General features: G+C 45.8%; 1 protein-coding gene across 1 annotated transcript in view; it reads right to left on the bottom strand.

Annotated features, from left to right (window-relative positions):
* Nucleotides 1–6,647: 6,647 nt before the first annotated feature.
* Nucleotides 6,648–26,659, bottom strand: part of NSRP1 (nuclear speckle splicing regulatory protein 1) — a 230,780-nt gene continuing 210,768 nt past the window's right edge. Inside the window, exon 7 of the mRNA XM_069226261.1 lies at nucleotides 6,648–7,946. Within this exon, the coding sequence (XP_069082362.1) occupies nucleotides 6,839–7,946 (1,108 nt within the window). The 3' untranslated portion in view covers nucleotides 6,648–6,838. The remainder of the gene's footprint in view (nucleotides 7,947–26,659) is intronic.

Raw genomic sequence — 26,659 nt, 5'->3', positions numbered from 1 at the left:
GAAATATTTTGCTAACATACAAACTTGAATTGTGCTGAGGCAGAATTGAAGATGAGAATGTAATCCATATGGGACAACTCCATGCACAAGAAGTTGTCACTAGTTTACTGGTAGATGGCTATCCCTGGAATGTAGCCTAGGATTTGTTTGTAGACATTAAAAACCAATGTGTTTAGGGGAAAGACGTGTCGATTCATCATTCTACTACGCAATTCCCTGTCAAGGCTTCCAGTAAAAATAAAACATTCCCAAGAGTGTCTAGCAATCTAACCCTTAAACCCAGTGAGTATTTCCGAAATGGAGACTGATGATAACATATTTAAATAGTCCTATGGCAAAGAAGAGTATTTCAAGTCTGTGAAAGATTAATGATCACAAGTTTCCAAGGGCTTTATACCCTCCATAATGGAAAAAGGTTGCTGAAGGTGCCTGATCAAACCGTGGTTGTAGGAAAGGAGATATATATATATATTTTTTTTTTGCCAATAACGTTGATGCCATTTGACAAATCTTCACAAAAAAACTAGTACACCGCTCACTTCAGCTGCTGTCTTAAAGTTTCGCTGTAATTTGTTAAGCGGGGTTAGAGAAAAAGGGGGGTTCCCAAAAGCCGTTTTCCTCATACTGTTTCCCCACTGGGATTTTAGACACAACTACAGCCCAAAACACTGGTCGGAATTACACCAAATTTGGGGAGGAAGCTAGCTCTTGGTCCAGAAAGAGCCCTTTTTGTCAATCCGTTCAGTAGTTTTGGAGTTATTAAAGGAAAAATACATTTGTATATCTAGGGATACAGATCCTCAGCGGACCCGACAGAATTTATCCTGAGATCTGATTGGCTGCCAGCATTTGAACCAGGAAGTGCTGGGAGCCATCTTGGGACTCAGACTTAGCCGAGACCCAAAAAAAAGTAAAGTAAAAAGTAAAAAAAAAAAAAAAACAAAAAAAAAACCCATAAGAGGCCAGGGTAGGAATACCCTGTCTCCTTAGGCCTGGTGGTGAGGTCGTACAAGAATCCCCCCATGCCGTGCAAATTGCGGTGAATCCACAACTCTGAGAAAAATATTTACCATAAAAGGCTACTGCACTGCTCTTGCTCCTGTCTTCTTGCTTTTCCCCCTGGTTTCTTTAGTGCCTTTTCCTTTTTCTTACCTTGTTTTCACTGCTTACTCCTTGCTTTTTCCCTTGTTTTTTGTGTGTCTTCTTGCTTTCCACAGTTTTTTGCATGCCTTCTCAATGCTTTCACCTTGCTTTTTTACCCATTTTTTGCGTGCATTGTCCTTGCTTTTTCCTCATTCTCACTGCTTTCTCCTTGCTTTTTCACTTGCTTTTTTTGCGTGCCCTCTCCATGCTTTTTCCTCGTTCTCACTGCTTTCTCCTCGCTTTTCCCCCACTTTTTTCTGTGCCTTCTCCTTTCTTTTCCATTGTTCTCACTGCTTTCTCCTTGCTTCCCCCGTATTTTGTGTGCATTCTCCTTGCTTTTCCCCCATTCTCACAGCTTTTTTCTTGCCTTTTCCCCTTTTTTGTGTGTCTTCTTCGAGCTTTACCCTCGTTCTCACTGCTTTCTCCTTGCTTTTTCCACCGTTTTTAAAAATGCTCTCTTCTTGCGTTTCACTAGTTCTCACTGCTTTCACCTTGTTTTTTTTACCCATTTTTGAGTGCCCTCTCTCCTTGCTTTTAGCTCTTTTCACTACTTTCGCCTTGTTTTTTCCCACAATATTTTTAGTGCCCGCTCCTTACTTTTCCCTCATTTACACTGCTTTTTCTTGCATTTTCCCTTGTTTTTTGTGTGCCTTCTCCTTACTTTTCCCTAGTTTTCACTGCTTCCTCCTTGTTTTGTCCAGGTTTTTTGAGTGCTTTCTCCTTGCTTTTTTCTCATGGCGTGGGGTTGGTCGCAGGCCAGGCTCTGCTTCCAGCCCTTGCTGTGTTAAAAAACAAACAAACAAAAAAAAACATAGAAATTCACGGAAAAAAGCTAAAGGTTACAGGGACATCATAGTTTGGAACTAGCATTTAAAAAACCTTAGAAATTCACTAAAAAAAAACAAAGGTTACAGGGACGTTATAGTTAGAATCTGAATTTACACACACAAAACCATAGAAATTCAGCTGTTATAGTTACAGTTATTTCAGTAAATATAACTCGCACCCTAAGGTAACTATAACTCGCAGAGCGGCTGCACAGCCAGCTTGCCAAAGGCACGTAATAGGCAAGCCTGTCAGATCCTGGTTCTTCCACCATACATTGCTCCTCCGGAGCTGAGCTCACTGCCCTGAACTCCAGACCCCACAGTAAGAACTGCTGCTGCACCTGTCCTCACTGAACAGTTGGACCCTTTGACTATCGTCGCTGCAACTTCTCCTGCTACACCAGCGCACCCCAACCTGTTGACAACTACTGCACCTTGACAACTCTGCTGCTTCCTGCTCAACGCCTGATCCCTCTACAATCACACAACCGAAATATGGGACACCATTACCACCTCCACCCCCGACATCGTCTTCCTCACCGAGACGTGGCTCAATTCTGCCTCCGCACCCAATATCGCCACGCCCCTTGGCCACATGACTGTTTGCCGCAACTGCATCAACAATCATAGAGATAGAATCGCCGTCTTCCACAAGGAATCCATCCACTACACCACTGTTACAGAAAACTACACCTCGATCACAGAACACCTAAACTTCCAGCTCAGAACAGACAGCAAAACCACCATTTAAGGAACTTTTGCATACAGATCCCGTCTTAACTTTTAGGAGGCCATCCCGGATTCAATCACTACCCAAGCCCAAGCCATCGACACCAAACACTACATCTTCCGCGGGGGCCTCTATTTCCAACTCGAGGACCCCAATGATGCCAACACTGTCAACCTTCTGGACAGAATGAACAACATGGGCCTTACTCAGATGGTCACTGACCTCATGCACATCGCTGCACACACACAAGATCCTATCTTCACCACCAGCAACAGAGTCAAATACAGCCACACCACTGAGCACACCTGGACAGATCATGAAATTGTCCACTTCACCTACACAACAGCCCTCAGCCATGCTACCCAAGCAATTAGTACATCCCACCGCAACTGTAGTATGTGAGAGACAATGGACCGCCGCCCTCAACTCCTCCCCGACACCTGATTTCAGTCAGCCATTCCCAGAGATTCCTGAAAGACACAAGAAGGAAAGCTTTAGCCAACTGCATGAAACCAGCTCTAACCACAGCAAAGGACTTTCTGCATTGTCAAGGAGTTCTCCAACTCTTCAGTGACTGAAAACATCATCACACCCTTCCAGGAACTCTGCAACATTCTAGCTGACTTCTTCCACAGCACAATCTCCACTATCTACAGAAAAACTTTGAACCCCAACCCGCCGCCAACACCCTCAGCCATCTAGACACCACAGTCGCCCCCACTGACAACAGGATCACCAGCTGGAACCTGTTCACAACAAAGAACACCTCCCTCATCATGCATTCCATCCACTCTGGCTATCCCACAGGCTCCTGTCCACACCACACGTTCAACCTCAGCAACAGCACCGTCAGCAGTAAGCTCACAGACATCTTCAACACGTCCATCACCTCAGCCACCTTCCTGGATGACCAGAATCACGCCAAGAGCAAACTCCTCCTCAAGAAATCCTTTGTTGACCCCAACAAGCTCAAAAACTACAGACTTCATTGCTCCCCTTTCCTGCCAAAATCCTCAAAAAGGCCATCAACCAGGAACTCACGGAATACCTAGAGAAAACCAACCTCCTGGATGCATTCCAACCCGAATCCTGCTCCAGTAACAGCACCAAAACCGCCCTGCTCACTACCACAGATGATATCAGAACTCTCCTGAAAAGGGGAGACTCGGTCGCCCTGATCCTATTCGACCTTGGCGTCTTTTCACACTGTCTCCCAACAAACCCAATCAAAAGGCTCTGTCAGATTGACATCCAAGACGACACCGTCAAATGGATCGCATCCTTCCTCCATGGAAAAACTCAGAGAGTCCAGCTCCCTCCCTTCACCTAAGAGCCCAAGAACATCATCTGCAATTTCCTTCACGGCTCATCTCTCAGCCCCATCCTTTTCAACACCTACATAACCCCGACAAACATTGTCAGATACCACGGTCTGATCAACATTTCCTACGTGGACGACACCCAGCTCACCCTCTTGCTTTCCAAAGACCTCTCCACCATGAAGGCCAATTTCCACCCCTGCATGACCAGCGTTGCCAACTGTATGCAAAACAACTGCCTCAAACTCATCACAGACAAGACAGGAGTTCTAATCTTCGGAAGCACTGCCTCACTGTGGGATGACTCCTGGTGGCCTGCCAACCCTTGGGGCAGAAGTTATAGTCACTTGAAATTACTCTAACTATAACAACTGAATTTCTATGGGTTTGTGCATGTAAATTCTGATGCTAACTATAAGGCCCCTGTAACCTTTGTGTTTTTTAGTGAACAAAAAAATATAACTAGTTCACCTTCAGCTAAGAAAAACTTGTGAAGGAGACTGATCAAAGAAGCACCTCGTTCAAGAAACTCCCAATGTGCAGGCCTTTGCACCAATACCTCATATTACAATGGGAACAGGAAATCTATGAGAACCTTCTAAAGGCAGTTTAGTGCAGGAGACTCTTCTTCTGTAAGTAACCCTGAAGGATACACTGAACTCAATATCAAACGCAGTAACAAATCAGGTGCTGGAGTTACAAGACACCTTAGAAAGGACTTTTCAGGCGCTTTGCAATTGGACCTTATTATATTCTTGGTAGGCACATCAGACACTGGAGGGAGGTTGTCAGACTCCAGCACTGCATCCAGTAGCAAATCTTTTGTCTTTCCATTCCTAGACCAGTGGCTTCTTTTGATCACATTACTAGGAAGGAGAACAAGAAACCTAAAAGCATCTAAGCTCAGCCTCCTCATGAAGGGGTGCAAAATGGAGGAGTTTTTGCACTAAACTGTATTAGCAGGACAGTGAACACTAAGTGGCATATTTAACCTCCCAGAGAATGTGAGGGCATCTGTCAAAAATCACAATGTTGTGTTTGGGGGTATGCTACTCTGGCAATGAAGAAACACAAGAGCTAATATGAATTGAACACAAGCACCACTAATTCTCTCATGTTTTCAGAAAGGGAAGAACAATTACAAACAGTAACCTTATTGACAAGACGACGTTCACTACTATTCACAGTGTAATGAGGGAAACAGAAAATTTAATTTAATTCCACTTCAATCCAAACATTGTGCTCCATTGTGCTGACATTGTCACGAGTAGAGTACGTCGGGGCCCATAATTACACTTGGCATGAGAAATCAAAGCACACAATGACTTGTTATGTTTTTCAGGCTTGGCTTTCAGCCTTATTCAGCTATCACCCCACTTTAGAAAACGGTCTAATGCTCTAAGGAAGAAGCAAAAAAGAATTTGTGCTTGTATAAAGTGCAAAACTACTAAAGATCTCTATGCCAAAATAGCACAGAACTGAACTTAACTTTCAAAAATATTTATGAAAGGTTTTCCAGAGACATCAATAGAAATCTTGTTGATGAATTAGTCTCAGAACTAAACAAAACTGCATACTACTTAATATCAGACCTAGCAGTATCAAAATGGTGTTTGTTACGGTTCTTGTGGAAGACCCCTCAGCAGTTCTTGTACGCAAAAGTAGCACCAGGAACCACATACAACTTTCGGGCATTTATTTCAGAATGTCAAGACATAAGGGACAAAAAAAACACAAACATTTTCACACGACTGTTCAGCTCAGTGTTGCAAAGGTAGTAATCTTTACAATACAGACTCATTTACAACCACAGGAATCCTTCATGCACTGCAGTGTGCAATGGAAGCTGCTTGCAACTGCACCTTGTTTGGTTCCCCTCAATTCCTCTTCGCCAGTGACCATGGGCCTTTTATATATGTTCTGCAGTTTTGTAATGGGGAATAGCAAGTGGGTGGGATGGTAGCTATCTACTGTGTTCCAACCTTCTCCAGTCTCCATTTCAAGCAGTAGTGGGACTGTGCAAAATGTCCGGTACTTATCTTTGGAAGAGTAAAGTGACAACATGAATTCTTACCAAACTACAGCATGGAAAGTCTTAGTGAAATTAAGACTGGGGTTTCAAAAACTTGTCTTTAATTTTAAAAAAGAAGGAAGAAGTGCTTGGACATAACTCAGCGGTGATTCCATGACAGTGGCCTGCAGAGCTAAATTTTTAGGACTTCTCTCCCGTTTGGAGGTTCATAACAAATATTATATTGAGAATAATTTCTCAAAATGCAAAGATGTGATTGACTAAAGAGGGAGCACACATTATTACCCAATTTAGGGAGAATATGCCAAGGACTTAGAGGATATTTCAAAACTCCTGAACCAGGAGTCACATTCAGAACTGCATAATTTCAGCTCAATGCTAGGTGTTTGTAATAAACAAGAGCAGCCTGAAATTACCCCAGTTACTTTGATAACCAAATCTCTTACCAGTACAGCCTACACATAAACTGCTCATAGTTGCCATCTAGACTTGGAAAAACATACGAGCACAAGCTTCAAAAGAAGGATCATCTCTGTGAATGAACACAAAAAAAACAAAGCTGTCCATGCACCTAATAACCAACACAAACTAGGGTATGGGGTCAGTGAGAAAACAACCATTTATTAACTGTAAGGAAAATAATGCGATGGGCTGGTTAGTAGATGTTGGTTCTTTAGAAAACTCCCATAATTCTTCACACACACTCATGGTGCAATGCATTCCAGTTGCTATGACTTTACAACAAACAAACCCTTCAACCGAGTCTTTTTGCCCAGTATGCATTGCTCTAATCTTCTTCCTTTTCAATATAGGACTTGGTGCTAACCCTAGCCATTTGCCTGGCAAGATAGCGATCCCTTGCAGATACCACAGTCTCTTCATTGCTACGCTTTGCAAACTTGCTCCTATTGTTTGATGCGTCTCCTACCTGCTCTGATCCCACAGCCTCCCCCTCTTCTGTCTCTTTGCGTTTCAGCTCCGTCAGTCCTTCAGGATGAGCACAGATTTCTGGTACTACCTTGTCATCTACCTGCCTCTCTTCTATATTTTCCTCCATCAAGTTGATTTCTTGAACTGGGGCACCCTTCATTCTTTCTTTTTCCTGGGCACACTCCTTAGCCTTTATTTGATCTTCTTCTCCAGATAACTCTCTTTCCTTCCTTGAAAGTAGGGGGCTCTCCTCGTGTTCATCTATTTTTTTTAGCTCCTTTTCTGCTAGCTCCTTTTTCTCAGTCTTTGATGGCTCCTCTCGTTCTCTGTTTTTCTCACCTCTGTCCTTGCTGCTTCTATGCCGCTCCTTCTCGGAGTGCTTGTCATCCCGATCCTTGTCTCTTTTACGGTCCTTTGATGATTTCTCCTTCTTATCCTTGGGCCGGTACTTGCCCTCCACCTCATCTCGCTTGCGTGACTCACCCTTATTACTGTGCTCACTGTGTCTGTGCCGCTCCCCTTTCTCCCTGTGCCGTTCTTTCTCTGGCTGATCTCCACGATCTCGATCCTTGTGCTGTCGTTCTTTTTTGCTGCTTGACCCACTCTCTCCTTTTTCCTTTTTGTGGCTTTTCTTTGACTCTCTTTGGCTGTGTCTGTCTGCACGATGAGTATCCTTTTCCTCACTTGATGATCTTGAGTGCCTTTGACTACGATGGCCTTTAGAATCTTCTCCACTGCTGGGTGACCTGCTCCTACTTTCTTTCCTTTTGAGTATTTCTTGGCTGTCCTTTGGTGCTTCCACCTTTTCTCCCACTTCCATATTATTGCTTGCCAGATTAACATCAGAATTTGAGGTCTCCTCTTTCTTTACAAAGACTTCCTTTTCTAGCCCATTTTTCTCATCAGGAATTGGATTTGCTGAGATAGGCTCATCAGAATAGCCCTTGGACTTCTCTTCTTTGATTCTAGAAACAAAGAGAAGAGCAGACATAAAGGCAATCCAAAATACCGAAATTAGCAAAACATAATAACAAAATTATTTGGCAGTGGCCTGACATCAGCATTTAGAATTTCTCAGAAAGAGAAAGGCAGTGACATCCACTGTCCTATTTTGCTGCAGCTGCTTCTAAAATCTGTGAAAGGGTCTCAAGGGGGAAATCAGAAAGGACAAAGAACATATAGGGGGTCATTTTAACCCTGGCGGTCCAAGACCGCCAGGGCTAAAATGACGGGGGCACCGGCAACAGGCTGGCGGTGCCCCGCTGGGCATTCTGACCGCGGCGGTTTGACCGCGGTCAGAAGTGGAAAACCGGCGGTCTCCCTCCGGTTTTCCGCTGCCCATTTGAATCCTCCATGGCGGCGCAGCTCGCTGCGCCGCCATGGGGATTCTGACAGCCCATACCGCCATCCTGTTCCTGGCGGTTCGCCCGCCAGGAACAGGATGGCGGTATGGGTTGTCGTGGGGCCCCTGCAGTGCCCATGCCAATGGCAGGGGCACTGCAGGGGCCCCCGTAAGAGGGCCCCACAAAGAATTTCACTGTCTGCATTGCAGACAGTGAAATTCGTGACGGGTGCCACTGCACCCGTCGCACCTTCCCACTCCGCCGGCTCCATTCGGAGCCGGCGTCCTCGTGGGAAGGTAGTTTTGCACTGGGCTGGCGGGCGGCCTTTTGGCGGTCGCCCGCCAGCCCAGTGCAAAACCCAAAATACCCTCCGCGGTCTTTCGACCGCAGAGCGGTATTTTGGAGGGGGAAGTCTGGCGGGCGGCCTCTGCCGCCCGCCAGACTTAGAATCACCCCCATAGTCTGGGCACACAAATTCAAGAGAAATATTTATTAATGTGAGAGCCGATTTGCCAAAGAGATGTGCCCTTCTTCTTGGTAGACTAAACCAGCTTTTCTGTCTATAGGCCATGAACAGCTATTTTGTATGCTGCAAAGATATAATACCCATGGCATCTGTAAATGTTATACAGCTATAGTGACCTAAACACCTCCAAGTTAGTTCTGTTTAATTCACACTACCGTACAGGTGATAATATGGATCTCCTGATTTGTTTAAACGATTGAAACAATGTCACTGCCTGACCTCTTTGTAAACAACTTACAGATGCTGCATCACTGTGGAAACCATCTTCTGGGATGAGCCTCCTGAACCCCAGAATTGATTTTGAGCTTCAAGGGATCTGGAACATCATTTCCATCAGAACAGCCCGATGCTGCTTCAATTTAGGAAAGAGTTCAACAGGCACTTCTTCACATTGCATTAACAGCCCACAACCCAACTAACTCCTATGACTGCTCAACTTATACCTCTCTTTGACCTGTACAGTGTACTGCTGCCTTTTGGATAGGTATGCGATACAGATTATATATATATATGTATATATATATATATATATATGAGACGCTGCAGTTTCACATGCTGTGCATTATCCTGCCCTCTAGTGTTGGGCTCGGAGTGTTACAAGTTGTTTTTCTTCTAAGTCTTTTCGAGTCACGGGACCGAGTGACTCCTCCCTTTTGGCGCCATTGCGCATGGGCGTCGACTCCATCTTAGATTGTTTTCCCCGCAAAGGGTGAGGTAGGAGTTGTGAGTATACTAGAGGTGCCCATGCAATGGAGTAGTAATGTATGTACACAATGTTTATTAAAATAATATTTATTTATATATTTACAATTTTCATGCAACTAAGAACGGCTACAGGCTACCGGGGAGGTGGGAGGGCGCCTCATGCCACGAACAGATGTACACTGGGTTAGTGACATTTGGTGGCATGTGTAGCTGCAGATACACATGCTGTGCATAGACTACAAAGCAGTAATCTCCCCAAAAGTTGTGGTTTAGCCTGTAGGAGTTGAAGCTGTCTGAAATAATGTTCCTAATACAGCCTGTCCTACTGTGGCTTGTTGTGTTGCTAACAAGTCTACACAGTAATGCTTAGTAAATGTATGAGGCGTAGACCAGGTGGCTGCCTTACAAATTTCTGTCATTGGTATATTACCAAGAAAAGCCATTGTGGCGCCTTTCTTTCTAGTGGAATGTGCTCTTGGTGTAATGGGTAATTCTCTTTTTGCTTTAAGGTAACATGTTTGAATGCATTTAACTATCCATCTGGCAATGCCTTGTTTGGATATAGGGTTACCTTGCATGAGGTTTTTGGAAAGCTACAAACGATTGTTTTGTTTTACAAAATTCTTTTGTTCTGTCAATGTAATACATTAATGCTCTCTTTATGTCTAATGTATGCAAGGCCCTTTCAGCTACTGAGTCTGGTTGTGGAAAGACGACTGGGAGTTCCACAGTTTGGTTTAGATGGAATGGTGATATGACCTTTGGTAAGAATTTTGGATTTGTACGGAGAACCACTTTATGTTTATGTATTTGTACTGTATAAAGGGTTCTTGAATAGTAAATGCTTGTATTTCACTCACTCTTCTAAGTGATGTGATAGCTATTAGAAAGGCTACTTTCCAAGTCAGATATTGGATTTTACAAGAATGCATGGGTTCGAATGGTGGGCCCATGAGGCGTGTTAATACAATATTAAGGTTACACAAAGGTACTGGCGGTGTCCTTGGGGGTATGATTCTTTTTAGTCCCTCCATAAATGCTTTAATGACTGGGATTCTAAAAAGTGATGTTGTATGTGTAATCTGCAGATAGGCAGATATTGCAGTGAGATGGATTTTAATGGAAGAGAATGCTAGATTAGACTTTTGTAAGTGTAATAAATAACTTACAATGTCCTTTGTGGAGGCATGTAGTGGTAGAATTTGATTAGTGTGGCAGTAGCAAACAAATCTTTTCCATTTGTTTGCGTAACAGTGTCTTGTTGTAGGTTTTCTCGCTTGTTTAATGACCTCCATACACTCTTGTGGAAGATTTAAATGTCCGAATTCTAAGACTTCAGCAGCAAGATTGCTAGATTGAGCGATGCTGGATTCGGGTGTCTGATCTGTTGTTTGTGTTGTGTTAACAGATCTGGTCTGTTTGGTAGTTTGATGTGGGGTACTACTGATAAGTCCAACAGGTTGGTGCTATTAGTATTAGTTTGAATTTGTCTTCACTCAGTTTGTTGACCAGATAAGGAATGAGCGGGAGAGGGGGGAAAGCGTAAACAAATATCCCTGACGAACTGATCCATAGAGCATTGCCCTTGGACTGAGGGTGTGGGTACCTGGACGCAAAGTTTTGGCATTTTGCGTTTTCTTTTGTTGCAAATAGGTCTATGTTTGGTGTTCCCCAGTGGTGGAAGTAATCCTGTAGGATTTGGGGATGAATTTCCCATTCGTGAGTTTGCTGGTGATCTCGACTGAGACTGTCGGCTAATTGATTCTGAATACCTGGTATGTATTGTGCTATTAGGCGAATGTTGTTGTGAATTGCCCAATGCCAAATCTTTTGTGCTAAGAGACACAGCTGTGACGAGTGTATCCCCCCGTTTGTTGAGATAATACATTGTTGTCATATTGTCTGTTTTGACAAGAATGTGTTTGTGGACTATTAGTGGTTGAAACGCTTTTAATGCTAGAAATACCGCTAGCAGTTCCAAGTGATTTATGTGAAGTAGTTTTTGTTGATTGTCCCATTGACCTTGTATGCTGCGATGGTTGAGGTGTGCCCCCCACCCAACCATGGAAGCATCTGTTGTGATAATAGCGTAAGGCACTGGGTCTTGGAATGGCCGCCCTTTGTTGAAATTTATAGTGTTCCACTATTGAAGCGAAGAGTGTGTTTGGCGGTCTATCAACACTAGATCTTGTAGTTGACCCTGTGCTTGCGTCCATTGTTTTGTTAGGCACTGTGGTAAGGGCTGCATTTGTAATCTTGTGTTTGGGACAATGGCTATGCATGAGGACATCATGCCTAGTAGTTTCATTACAAACCTTACAGTGTATTGTTGGTTTGGTTGTATTTTTGATTTTATAATTTGGAACGATTGGACTCTTTGTGGACTTGGAGTGGCAATTGCTCTTTGTGTGTTGAGTGTTGCTCCCAAGTATTGTTGTATTTGTGATGGTTGCAGATGTGATTTTTGGTAATTTATAGAGAACCCTAGTGTAAGGAAATGCCTCCTTGGCATGGTTACCCACAGACTTTTTGCCTTTGCTGATGCCAAGTTATGATTTGAAAGTGTGCAGAGGCCTGCTAACCAGGCCCCAGCACCAGTGTTCTTTCCCTAACCTGTACCTTTGTTTCCACAATTGGCACACCCTGGCATCCAGGTAAGTCCCTTGTAACTGGTACCCCTGGTACCAAGGGCCCTGATGCCAGGGAAGGTCTCTAAGGGCTCTAAGGGCTGCAGCATGACTTATGCCACCCTGGGGACCCCTCACTCAGCACAGACACACTGCTTGCCAGCTTGTGTGTGCTAGTGGGGATAAAACGACTAAGTGGACATGGCACTCCCCTCAGGGTGCCATGCCAACCTCACACTGCCTATAGGTATAGATAAGTCACCCCTCTAGCAGGCCTTACAGCCCTTAGGCAGGGTGCACTATACCATAGGTGAGGGCATAAGTGCATGAGTGCATGAGCACTATGCCCCTACAGTGTCTAAGCAAAACCTTAGACATTGTAAGTGCAGGGTAGCCATAAGAGTATATGGTCTGGGAGTCTGTCATGCACGAACTCCACAGCACCATAATGGCTACACTGAAAACTGGGAAGTTTGGTATCAAACTTCTCAGCACAATAAATGCACACTGATGCCAGTGTACATTTTATTGTAACATGCACCCCAGAGGGCATCTTAGAGATGCCCCCTGAAACCTTATCCGACTACCAGTGTGGGCTGACTAGTTTTATCAGCCTGCCACACACCAGACATGTTGCTGGCCACATGGGGAGAGTGCCTTTGTCACTCTGTGGCTAGTAACAAAGCCTGTACTGGGTGGAGGTGCTTCTCACCTCCCCCTGCAGGAACTGTAACACCTGGCCTCAAAGGCTCACCCCCTTTGTTACAGCACCCCAGGGCACTCCAGCTAGTGGAGTTGCCTACCCCATCTGGCCACGGCCCCACTTTTGGCGGCAAGGCCGGAGGAGATAATGAGAAAATCAATGAGGAGTCACTGGCCAGTCAGGACAGCCCCTAAGGTGTGCTGAGCTGAGGTGACTCTGACTTCTAGAAAGCCTCCATCTTGCAGATGGAGGATTCCCCCAATAGGATTAGGGATGTGCCCCCCTCCCCTCAGGGAGGAGGCACAAAGAGGGTGTAGCCACCCTCAGGGCTAGTAGCCATTGGCTACTAACCCCCCAGACCTAAACACACCCCTAAATTGAGTATTTAGGGGCTCCAAGAACACAGCAAGATAGATTCCTGCAACCTAAGACGAAGAAGACTGCTGAGCTGAAGACCTGCAGAGAAGACAGAGACACCAACTGCTTTGGCCCCAGCTCTACCGGCCTGTCTCCCCACTTCTAAAGACGCTGCTCCAGCGACGCGTTCCACAGGGTCCAGCGACCTCTGAAGCCTCCGAGGACTACCCTGCATCTAAGAAGGACCAAGAACTCCTGAGGACAGCGGCTCTGCTCCACAAAGACTGCAACTTTGCAACAAAGAAGCAACTTTGAAACAACACACGGTTCCCGCCGGAAGCGTGAGACTTTGCACTCTGCACCCGACGCCCCCGGGTCGACTTGTGGAGAACAAACACCACAGGGAGGACTCCCCGGCGACTGCGAGCCCGTGAGTAGCCAGAGTTGACCCCCCCTGAGCCACCACAGCAACGCCTGCAGAGGGAATCCCGAGGCTCCCCCTGACCGCGACTGCCTGCTTTAAAGACCCGACGCCTGGTAAGCACACTGCACCCGCAGCCCCCAGGACCTGAAGGATCTGACCTCCAGTGCAGGAGCGACCCCCAGGTGGCCCTCTCCCTTGCCCAGGTGGTGGCTACCCCGAGGAGCCCCCCCCCACCTTGCTTGCCTGCATCGCTGAAGAGACCCCTTGGTCTCCCATTGAAACCTATAGCCAACCCGACGCCTGTTTGCGCACTGCACCCGGCCGCCCCGTGCCGCTGAGGGTGTACTTTTTGTACTGACTTGTGTCCCCCCCGGTGCCCTACAAAATCCCCCTGGTCTGCCCTCCGAAGACGCGGGTACTTACGTGCTGGCAGACTGGAACCGGGGCACCCACTTCTCCATTGAAGCCTATGCGTTTTGGGCACCACTTTGACCTTTGCACCTGACCGGCCCTGAGCTGCTGGTGTGGTAACTTAGGGGTTGCCCTGAACCCCCAACGGTGGGCTACCTTGGACCCTACTTTGAACCCTGTAGGTGGTTTACTTACCTGCAAAACTAACAAACACTTACCTCCCCCAGGAACTGTTGAAAATAGCACTGTGTCCAGTTTTAAAATAGCTATTTGCCATTTGTGTGAAAACTGTACATGATATTTTGCTAATTCAAAGTTCCTAAAGTTCCTAAGTGAAATACCTTTCATTTAAAGTATTGTTTGTAAATCTTGAACCTGTGGTTCTTAAAATAAACTAAGAAAGGATATGTTTCTATTTAAAAACCTATTGGCCTGGAATTGTCTTTGAGTGTGTGTTCCTGTAGGAGGCTGGACTGGCTTGTAGTGAGTACCAAGGGGTACTTGCACCTTGCACCAGGCCCAGTTATCCCTTATTAGTGTATAGGGTGTCTAGCAGTTTAGGCTGATAGATAATGGTAGCTTAGCAGAGCAGCTTAGGCTGAACTAGGAGACGGGTGAAGCTACTACAGTACCACTTAGTGTCATATGCACAATATCATAAGAAAACACAATACACAGTTATACTAAAAATAAAGGTACTTTATTTTTATGACAATATGCCAAAGTATCTTAGAGTGTACCCTCAGTGAGAGGATAGGAAATATACACAAGATATATATACACAATAGCAAAAATATGCAGTATAGTCTTAGAAAACAGTGCAAACAATGTATAGTTACAATAGGATGCAATGGGGAAACATAGGGATAGGGGCAACACAAACCATATACTCCAAAAGTGGAATGCGAACCACGAATGGACCCCAAACCTATGTGACCTTGTAGAGGGTCGCTGGGACTATTAGAAAATAGTGAGAGTTAGAAAAATAACCCTCCCCAAGACCCTGAAAAGTGAGTGCAAAGTGCACTAAAGTTCCCCTAAGGACAAAGAAGTCGTGTTAGAGGAATAATGCAGGAAAGACACAAACCAACAATGCAACAACTGTGGATTTCCAATCTAGGGTACCTGTGGAACAAGGGGACCAAGTCCAAAAGTCACAAGCAAGTCGGAGATGGGCATATGCCCAAGAAATGCCAGCTGTGGATGCAAAGAAGCTTCTACTGGACAGAAGAAGCTGAGGTTTCTGCAGGAACGAAAAGGGCTAGAGACTTCCCCTTTGGTGGACGGATCCCTCTCGCCGTGGAGAGTCGTGCAGAAGTGTTTTCCCGCCGAAAGAACGCCAACAAGCCTTGCTAGCTGCAAATCGTGCGGTTAGCGTTTTTGGACGCTGCTGTGGCCCTGGAGGGACCAGGAGGTCGCAAATTGGACCAGGAGAGAGAGGGGACATCGAGCAAGACAAGGAGCCCTCTCAGCAGCAGGTAGCACCCGGAGAAGTGCCAGAAACAGGCACTACGAGGATGCGTGAAACGGTGCTTACCCGAAGTTACACAAAGGAGTCCCACGTCGCCGGAGACCAACTTAGAAAGTCGTGCAATGCAGGTTAGAGTGCCGTGGACCCAGGCTTGGCTGTGCACAAAGGATTTCCGCCGGAAGTGCACAGGGGCCGGAGTAGCTGCAAAAGTCGCGGTTCCCAGCAATGCAGCCCAGCGAGGTGAGGTAAGGACTTACCTCCACCAAACTTGGACTGAAGAGTCACTGGACTGTGGGGGTCACTTGGACAGAGTCGCTGGATTCGAGGGACCTCGCTCGTCGTGCTGAGAGGAGACCCAAGGGACCGGTAATGCAGCTTTTTGGTGCCTGCGGTTGCAGGGGGAAGATTCCGTCGACCCACGGGAGATTTCTTCGGAGCCTCTGGTGCAGAGAGGAGGCAGACTACCCCCACAGCATGCACAAGCAGGAAAACAGTCGAGAAGGCGGCAGGATCAGCGTTACAGAGTTGCAGTAGTCGTCTTTGCTACTATGTTGCAGGTTTGCAGGCTTCCAGCGCGGTCAGCAGTCGATTCCTTGGCAGAAGGTGAAGAGAGAGATGCAGAGGAACTCGGATGAGCTCTTGCATTCGTTATCTAAAGTTTCCCCAGAGACAGAGACCCTAAATAGCCAGAAAAGAGGGTTTGGCTACTTAGGAGAGAGGATAGGCTAGCAACACCTGAAGGAGCCTATCACAAGGAGTCTCTGACGTCACCTGGTGGCACTGGCCACTCAGAGCAGTCCAGTGTGCCAGCAGCACCTCTGTTTCCAAGATGGCAGAGGTCTGGAGCACACTGGAGGAGCTCTGGACACCTCCCAGGGGAGGTGCAGGTCAGGGGAGTGGTCACTCCCCTTTCCTTTGTCCAGTTTCGCACCAGAGCAGGGCTAAGGGGTCCCCTGAACCGGTGTAGACTGGCTTATGCAGAATTGGGCACATCTGTGCCCAAGAAAGCATTTCCAGAGGCTGGGGGAGGCTACTCCTCCCCTGCCTTCACACCATTTTCCAAAGGGAGAGGGTGTAACACCCTCTCTCAGAGGAAGTCCTTTGTTCTGCCATCCTGGGACAAGCCTGGCTTGAACCCAGGGGGGCAGAAACCTGTCTGAGGGGTTGGCAGCAGCAGCAGCTGCAGTGAAACCCCAGGAAAGGCAGTTTGGCAGTACCAGGGTCTGTGCTACAGACCACTGGGATCATGGAATTGTGCCAACAATGCCAGGATGGCATAGAGGGGGCAATTCCATGATCTTAGACATGTTACATGGCCATATTCGGAGTTACCATTGTGAAGCTACATATAGGTAGTGACCTATATGTAGTGCACCCGTGTAATGGTGTCCCCGCACTCACAAAGTTCAGGGAATTGGCTCTGAACAATGTGGGGGCACCTTGGCTAGTGCCAGGGTGCCCTCACACTAAGTAACTTTGCACCTAACCTTTACCAGGTAAAGGTTAGACATATAGGTGACTTATAAGTTACTTAAGTGCAGTGTAAAATGGCTGTGAAATAACGTGGACGTTATTTCACTCAGGCTGCAGTGGCAGGCCTGTGTAAGAATTGTCAGAGCTCCCTATGGGTGGCAAAAGAAATGCTGCAGCCCATAGGGATCTCCTGGAACCCCAATACCCTGGGTACTTCAGTACCATATACTAGGGAATTATAAGGGTGTTCCAGTAAGCCAATGTAAATTGGTAAAATTTGAAAGAAATGAGAGAGCATAACCACTGAGGTTCTGATTAGCAGAGCCTCAGTGAGACAGTTAGGCACTACACAGGGAACACACACATATAGGCCACAAACTTATGAGCACTGGGGTCCTGACTAGCAGGGTCCCAGTGACACATAACAAACATACTGAAAACATAGGGTTTTCACTATGAGCACTGGGCCCTGGCTAGCAGGATCCCAGTGAGACAGTGAAAACACCCTGGCATACACTCACAAACAGGCCAAAAGTGGGGGTAACAAGGCTAGAAAGAGGCTACTTTCTCACACAACCCCCCCCCCCCACACGAAGGACAATAAGGCTAACCTTGGCCAGTTGAGGCTTTATTGTCTAAGTGGTGATAAGTAGAGAGTAGCTCTGCAATAGACTGGTTACTCCCTTTATCATCCACTATATGGTTACTTCCCTGTGGGGATGTAAACCATCCTGTTTGAAGTTTTTTAGCTAAGCAACAATGTGAAGATGTATTTTCAGAGGTTCTATCAGTAAGTTTTAGTTTAGAGCAGTGGGAATTGTCCACTGAACCTATTTGTAGTGATGGAAATGCCAGACAGGGATGCTGTCTCAGAAAAGCCATAGCTGGGCAAAAACTTTGTCCATATGGCTGGAAGAGAGAACAGGGATGCTGTTTCTCTTGAGTTGGAGCAGGGCAGGGATGCTGTCCTATGAGCTCCACACTAGGGCAGGGATGCTGTCCTAAGTGTTGTGAGGTAGTGCAGGGTTTCTGCACTAAAGTTTCTCTGGGAGGGTTGGAGGGATGCTCCATGTTAACTAAAATGGTGCTCTTTTTCTCACCAATGTTAGTTATCCCACAGAGAGGTACTTCTACCTCAGGGAGTCCAGCTTTGCCAGCTGATGATTCCCTTGGAACAGGTGCCACCCTAGGAGAGGTTTCTCCCACCACAGGAATGGTATCCTGAATGGTAGGGTGGTTAGGGGATACTGTGATACCCTTTTTACCTGTTGATGGAGAGGGATCCTGAGTTTTCAGGCCTTCTCTCCTTTGCTTTTTCATTTCAGTAGAAATGAGAGGGAACAATTCCTCAGGGATGCCCAGCATGGCTGCATGGGCATAAAACTCTACATCAGCCCAACCTGAGGCCTCTAGGTCATTACCTAAGAGACAATCTACAGGTAAGCTAGGTGATACCACCACCTGCTTAGGGCCAGTAACTCCACCCCAACTAAACTGAATTATAGCTAAGGGAAGAAACTTAGTGGAGTTATGGACATCAATAATCTTATACTGTTGTCCAATGATGTGTTGATCAGGGTGCACTAGGTTTTCAGTCACCAAAGTGATACTGGCACCTGTGTCCCTGTAGGCCAAGGCCTCAACACCATTTATTGAAACTGTCTGCCTGTACTTATCCATTGTAAGGGGACAAGCAGCCAGTGTGGCAAGGCCAATGCCACTAGGTGTGACAGAAACTGTCTTGGGACTGACTACCCCAGTTTCTATGATGGACCCATAAGTGAACCCAACTACACCCTTAACCTGACTGTTGCCAGCAGTCCCACCACTAGTACCACTACTGCTAGGGGCACTAGAGCTTGATGTATTAGTGGTGGTAGGCTCAGGGGGTTTACCTGGACAGGACTTATCCCCTGGCCTATGGCCTCTAATTTTACACACAAAGCACCAAGGCTTTTTAAATTGTGTAGGTTGAGAAGAAGAGGAAGAATTTGTTTTATCCCCACCCCCTGAAGAGTGTTTAAGATTTGAAGTGGGATCTTTGGTTTTACCCTTATCCCCATGCTTATCTTGAGATTTTTCACCATCTTTCTTCTTATTGTTCTCCTTGTCACCACCTGTATGAACCTTTCTGTTCACCCTTGTTCTGACCCATTTGTCTGCCTTCTTTCCCAATTCTTGGGGAGAGGTCAGATCAGAGTCCACCAAGTACTGGTGCAACAAATCAGACACACAATTATTAAGAATATGCTCTCTCAGGATCAAGTTATACAGGCTGTCATAATCAGTAACTTTACTGCCATGTAACCACCCCTCCAAGGCCTTCACTGAATGGTCAATGAAATCAACCCAGTCTTGTGAAGACTCCTTTTTGGTCTCTCTGAACTTTATCCTGTATTGTTCAGTGGTTAAGCCATAACCATCCAGGAGTGCATTCTTAAGAACTTTGTAATCATTAGCTTCATTTTCTTTTACAGTAAGGAGCCTATCCCTACCTTTTCCACTAAATGATAGCCATAGGATAGCAGCCCACTGCCTTTGAGGGACATCCTGTACAGCACAGGCCCTCTCAAGTGCAGCAAACCACTTGTTAATGTCATCCCCCTCCTTAGAAGGGGGAACTATCTTATGCAGATTCCTGGAATCATGCTCTTTTGCAGGATGACTATGGGGAATACTGCTGCTGCCACCATGGGTTTCTAAACCCAGTTTCTGTCTCTCCTGCTCTACTTCTAAAGTCTGTCTATCCAAATCCAGCTGTTGCTTCTTGAGCTTCAGTCTGGTTTGTTCCACTCTCAATCTATTGAGCTCCCTTTCTAACTATCTGTCATCAGGGTGGGTGGGAGGGACATGCCTTGAAACAGAAGTATGGTGAGAATGGACAGAAGGAGACCTGTCCCTTACAGAGGGCACCCTAACAGCTTGGCTAACAGAAACATCAGTACCACTGTGGTGAGAATAAATGCTTTTGCTATGATGTGAGACAACACTATTTGTATGGGGTGACTCCACATCATTACCAACTATGCTAGACTGTCTAGTAATGGGCAGGCTAGGAAGTTTCTTTCCTGAATCTTTTCCTGGGGGAGTCCCTGGATCAGATTGGGAACCATTAGCTACTTTTTCAACAGATGGGGCACTTCTTGCCTTATCTTGTTCTCTAAGCATGTTAAGTAACAATTCCAAGGAAGGATTCTTCCCTACACTCAAACCTCTCTCTATGCAGAGACTCCTTGCTCCTTTCCAGCTAAGGTGATCATATGCAAGTTTGGACAGATCAACATTTTGGCCTGTGCCAGACATTTTTAGAGAGAGTTAAAGTGATAGAAAAAGAGAAAAAAGTTTGTCAGAGCTTTTAGAAAGACAGAGAAAAAAAACTTTAAACTTTTTAGAACTTTTTAGAAAGTTAGAAGTACTTTTCAGCACTTAGAAAAGAGTGAAAAGAGGAAATGCAAAACTTTTTGGCTATGTGTATATACACTGACCTTGTTTTGTATATTTTTCTCTTATGAAAAGTACAATGACAAGAGTGGTAAGTAGTCTCAAAGCACTTATCCCACGGCTGCACAACCAATGTAGGAGGCTGGACTGGCTTGTAGTGAGTACCAAGGGGTACTTGCACCTTGCACCAGGCCCAGTTATCCCTTATTAGTGTATAGGGTGTCTAGCAGTTTAGGCTGATAGATAATGGTAGCTTAGCAGAGCAGCTTAGGCTGAACTAGGAGACGGGTGAAGCTACTACAGTACCACTTAGTGTCATATGCACAATATCATAAGAAAACACAATACACAGTTATACTAAAAATAAAGGTACTTTATTTTTATGACAATATGCCAAAGTATCTTAGAGTGTACCCTCAGTGAGAGGATAGGAAATATACACAAGATATATATACACAATAGCAAAAATATGCAGTATAGTCTTAGAAAACAGTGCAAACAATGTATAGTTACAATAGGATGCAATGGGGAAACATAGGGATAGGGGCAACACAAACCATATACTCCAAAAGTGGAATGCGAACCGCGAATGGACCCCAAACCTATGTGACCTTGTAGAGGGTCGCTGGGACTATTAGAAAATAGTGAGAGTTAGAAAAATAACCCTCCCCAAGACCCTGAAAAGTGAGTGCAAAGTGCACTAAAGTTCCCCTAAGGACAAAGAAGTCGTGTTAGAGGAATAATGCAGGAAAGACACAAACCAACAATGCAACAACTGTGGATTTCCAATCTAGGGTACCTGTGGAACAAGGGGACCAAGTCCAAAAGTCACAAGCAAGTCGGAGATGTGCATATGCCCAAGAAATGCCAGCTGTGGATGCAAAGAAGCTTCTACTGGACAGAAGAAGCTGAGGTTTCTGCAGGAACGAAAAGGGCTAGAGACTTCCCCTTTGGTGGACGGATCCCTCTCGCCGTGGAGAGTCATGCAGAAGTGTTTTCCCGCCGAAAGAACGCCAACAAGCCTTGCTAGCTGCAAATCGTGCGGTTAGCGTTTTTGAACGCTGCTGTGGCCCTGGAGGGACCAGGAGGTCGCAAATTGGACCAGGAGAGAGAGGGGACGTCGAGCAAGACAAGGAGCCCTCTCAGCAGCAGGTAGCACCCGAAGAAGTGCCAGAAACAGGCACTACAAGGATGCGTGAAACGGTGCTCACCCGAAGTTACACAAAGGAGTCCCACGTCGCCGGAGACCAACTTAGAAAGTCGTGCAATGCAGGTTAGAGTGCCGTGGACCCAGGCTTGGCTGTGCACAAAGGATTTCCGCCGGAAGTGCACAGGGGCCGGAGTAGCTGCAAAAGTCGCGGTTCCCAGCAATGCAGCCCAGCGAGGTGAGGTAAGGACTTACCTCCACCAAACTTGGACTGAAGAGTCACTGGACTGTGGGGGTCACTTGGACAGAGTCGCTGGATTCGAGGGACCTCGCTCGTCGTGCTGAGAGGAGACCCAAGGGACCGGTAATGCAGCTTTTTGGTGCCTGCGGTTGCAGGGGGAAGATTCCGTCGACCCACGGGAGATTTCTTCGGAGCCTCTGGTGCAGAGAGGAGGCAGACTACCCCCACAGCATGCACAAGCAGGAAAACAGTCGAGAAGGCGGCAGGATCAGCGTTACAGAGTTGCAGTAGTCGTCTTTGCTACTATGTTGCAGGTTTGCAGGCTTCCAGCGCGGTCAGCAGTCGATTCCTTGGCAGAAGGTGAAGAGAGAGATGCAGAGGAACTCGGATGAGCTCTTGCATTCGTTATCTAAAGTTTCCCCAGAGACAGAGACCCTAAATAGCCAGAAAAGAGGGTTTGGCTACTTAGGAGAGAGGATAGGCTAGCAACACCTGAAGGAGCCTATCACAAGGAGTCTCTGACATCACCTGGTGGCACTGGCCACTCAGAGCAGTCCAGTGTGCCAGCAGCACCTCTGTTTCCAAGATGGCAGAGGTCTGGAGCACACTGGAGGAGCTCTGGACACCTCCCAGGGGAGGTGCAGGTCAGGGGAGTGGTCACTCCCCTTTCCTTTGTCCAGTTTCGCGCCAGAGCAGGGCTAAGGGGTCCCCTGAACCGGTGTAGACTGGCTTATGCAGAATTGGGCACATCTGTGCCCAAGAAAGCATTTCCAGAGGCTGGGGGAGGCTACTCCTCCCCTGCCTTCACACCATTTTCCAAAGGGAGAGGGTGTAACACTGGTAATTCTACTGTTTGATTTAAGTGGAACGGTGAGATAACCTTTGGTAAAAATTTTGGATTTGTCCTTAGAACGACTTTATTTTTATGTATTTGAATAAATGGTTCTTGTATGGTAAATGCTTGAATCTCGCTCACTCTTCTTAGAGATGTGATGGCAATCAAAAATGCAACTTTCCACGTTAAGTATTGCATTTCACAAGAATGCATGGGCTCGAAAGGTGGACCCATGAGTCTTGTTAAGACAATGTTGAGGTTCCATGAAGGAACAGGTGGTGTTCTTGGTGGTATGATTCTCTTTAAGCCTTCCATAAACGCTTTAATGACTGGTATTCTAAATAGTGAAGTTGAATGAGTAATTTGCAGGTAAGCTGATATTGCGGTGAGATGTATCTTTATGGAAGAGAAAGCTAGATTTGATTTTTGCAAATGTAGTAAATATCCTACTATATCTTTTGGAGATGCGTGTAATGGCTGAATTTGATTATTCTGGCAGTAATACACAAATCTTTTCCACTTATTTGCATAGCAGTGTCTAGTGGTAGGTTTCCTAGCTTGTCTTATGACCTCCATACATTCTTGTGTGAGGTCTAAGTGTCCGAATTCTAGGATTTCAGGAGCCAAATTGCTAGATTCAAAGATGCTGGATTTGGATGTCTGATCTGTTGTTTGTGTTGTGTTAACAGATCTGGTTTGTTGGGTAGTTTGATATGAGGTACTACTGACAGGTCTAGTAGTGTTGTGTACCAAGGTTGCCTTGCCCATGCTGGTGCTATTAGTATGAGTTTGAGTTTGTTTTGACTCAACCTGTTTACTAGATATGGAAGGAGAGGGAGAGGGGGGAAAATCGTACGCAAAGATCCCTGACCAGTTCATCCATAGAGCATTGCCTTGGGATTGATCTTGTGGGTACCTGGATGCGAAGTTTTGGCATTTTGAGTTTTCCTTTGTTGCAAATAGATCTATTTGAGGTGTCCCCCAAATTTGAAAGTAATTGTTTAGTATTTGGGGGTGAATTTCCCATTCGTGGGTTTGTTGGTGATCTCGAGAGAGATTGTCTGCCAACTGGTTCTGAATCCCTGGAATAAATTGTGCTATTAGGCGAATGTGGTTGTGAATCGCCCAATGCCATATTTTCTGTGTTAGGAGGCACAACTGTGTCGAGTGTGTCCCTCCTTGTTTGTTTAGATAATACATTGTTGTCATGTTGTCTGTTTTGACAAGAATGTATTTTTGGGTTATTATGGGTTGAAATGCATTCAGCGCTAGAAATACTGCTAACATTTCTAAGTGATTTATGTGAAACTGTCTCTGATGTATGTCCCATTGTCCTTGGATTCTGTGTTGATTGAGGTGTGCTCCCCACCCTGTCATGGAAGCATCTGTTGTTATGACGTATTGTGGCACTGGGTCTTGGAAAGGCCGCCCTCGGTTTAAATTTGTACTGTTCCACCATAGAAGCGAGATGTATTTTTGGCGGTCTATCAACACCAGATCTAGAAGTTGACCCTGTGCTTGTGACCATTGTGATGCTAGGCACTGTTGTAAGGGCCGCATGTGCAATCTTGCGTTTGGGACAATGGCTATGCATGAAGACATCATGCCTAGGAGTTTCATTACCATTCTGACTTGTATCTTTTGTGTTGGATACATGGCCTGTATTACCTTGTGAAATGTTTGAACCCTTTGTGGACTTGGAGTGGCAATCCCCTTTGCTGTGTTGATTGTCGCTCCTAAGTATTGCTGTGTTTGACACGGCAAAAGGTGTGACTTCGCGTAGTTGATGGAGAAACCTAGCTTGTGAAGGGTTTGTATGACATATTTTGTGTGCTGTGAACACTGTCTTAGAGTGTTGGTTTTGATTAACCAGTCGTCTAAGTACGGGAATACATGTATTTGCTGCCTTCTGATATGTGCAGCTACTACTGCCAGGCATTTTGTAAAAACTCTCGGCGCTGTTGTTATTCCGAATGGCAACACTTTGAATTGGTAATGTATTCCTTGGAATACGAACCTTAGGTATTTCCTGTGTGAAGGATGTATTGGTATATGGAAATACGCATCTTTTAGATCCAATGTTGTCATGTAGTCTTGCTGTTTGAGCAGTGGGATTACATCTTGTAACGTGACCATGTGAAAGTGGTCTGATTTTATGTAGGTATTTAGTGTTCTGAGATCTAGTATTGGTCTCAGAGTTTTGTCCTTTTTGGGTATTAGAAAGTACAGTGAGTCAACTCCTGTTTTTTTTTGTAGAATTGGTACTAATTCTATTGCGTCTTTCTGTAGCAATGCTTGAACTTCTAGTCCTAGAAGATCTATATGTTGTTTTGACATATTGTGTGTTTTCGGTGGGACGTTTGGAGGGAATTGGCGAAATTCTATGCAATAACCATGCTGGATAATTGCTAAGACCCAAGTGTCTGTTGTTATTTCTTCCCAAAGTTTGTAAAATTGGCTTAGTCTTCCCCCCACAGGTGTTATGTGATGGGGTTGTGTGACTTGTGAGTCACTGTTTATTTTGAGGAGTTTTGGGGCCTTGGAATTTTCCTCGATTTCTTGGGAATTGGCCCTCTCTATATTGCCCCCGAAAACTTCCCCTCTGATATTGACCCTGGTAAGTAGGCCTTGTTTGTGAGGTTGTGGTTTCTGTGGGTTGACCTCGAAACCCTCCCCGAAAAGGTGTTTTCCGAAATGTGCCTCTGCTCTGCGGGGAGTAGAGTGCGCCCATGGCTTTGGCTGTATCAGTGTCTTTTTTGAGTTTCTCAATGGCAGTGTCTACCTCCGGCCCAAACAATTGCTGTTCGTTAAATGGCATATTGAGCACAGCTTGTTGGATTTCTGGCTTGAACCCTGAAGTGCGCAGCCATGCGTGATTGCAGTGTTTATTGTCCTTGCAGCTGTATCTGCTGCATCCATGGAAGACCATATCTGATTATTTGAGATACTTTGTCCCTCTTCCACCACTTGTTGCGCCCTTTTTTGGAACTCCTTGGGTAAGTGTTTGATGAAATGTTGCATTTCATCCCAATGAGCTCTGTCGTATCTTGCCAAAAGTGCTTGTGAATTGGCAATACGCCATTGATTTGCTGCTTGTGCTGCAACCCTTTTTCCCGCAGCATCAAATTTGCGGCTCTCCTTGTCTGGAGGTGGTGCGTCTCCTGAGGTATGAGAGTTGGCTCTCTTACGAGCTGCCCCGACAACTACTGAAACTGGTGTTAGTTGTGTTGTAATATAGATTGGATCTGTTGGCGGTGGCTTGTACTTTTTCTCCACCCTTGGAGTTATGGCTCTGCCTTTAACTGGATCCTGAAATATTTGTTTTGAATGTCTTAGCATTCCTGGGAGCATGGGAAGGCTTTGGTACTGGCTATGGGTGGAGGATAGGGTGTTAAAGAGAAAGTCATCCTCAATTGGTTCAGAATGTAGGGTGACGTTGTGAAATTCGGCTGCCCTTGCGACCACCTGTGAGTAGGATGTACTGTCCTCAGGTGGTGACGGTTTTGTAGGATAGGAGTCTGGGCTGTTGTCAGACACTGGAGCATCGTAAAGGTCCCATGCATCGGGATCATCCTGACTCATTGTGGTATGAGCTGGTGAGTGCATCAGTGGTGGAGTTGTTGGTGGTGATGCATGTGTTGATGGTGGTGGGGTTGTTTTCCTTGCCACCTTTGCTTGTGGTTGCTTGTCCTTTTGTTGAAAGGCAAGTTTCCTTTTAATTTTGATTGGGGGAAGAGTGGTTATCTTCCCTGTGTCCTCATGAATATGAAGCCTCCTTTGTTTATAGTCAGGCTCTCCAGCTTGAAGCTCCTCTCCAAATCTATGTAATTGAGAGGTTAATCCTTGTTCCTCTGTATAGGAACTAGTTTTCGGCTCCGAGGCTGGATGTTTCGGAACCGAAACCTTTTCGGAAGTCTTTTTAGGCTCCGAAGAAACCTTCTTTGCTTTCGGCGTGGTGTCTCAGTGCCGAAATT

This window comes from Pleurodeles waltl, chromosome 3_1 (genome assembly GCF_031143425.1).
Source record: "Pleurodeles waltl isolate 20211129_DDA chromosome 3_1, aPleWal1.hap1.20221129, whole genome shotgun sequence".
Lineage (NCBI taxonomy): Eukaryota > Metazoa > Chordata > Amphibia > Caudata > Salamandridae > Pleurodeles > Pleurodeles waltl.
The sequence above is the reverse complement of the archived record's forward strand: the minus strand, read 5'-3'. Positions and strand labels throughout refer to the sequence as shown.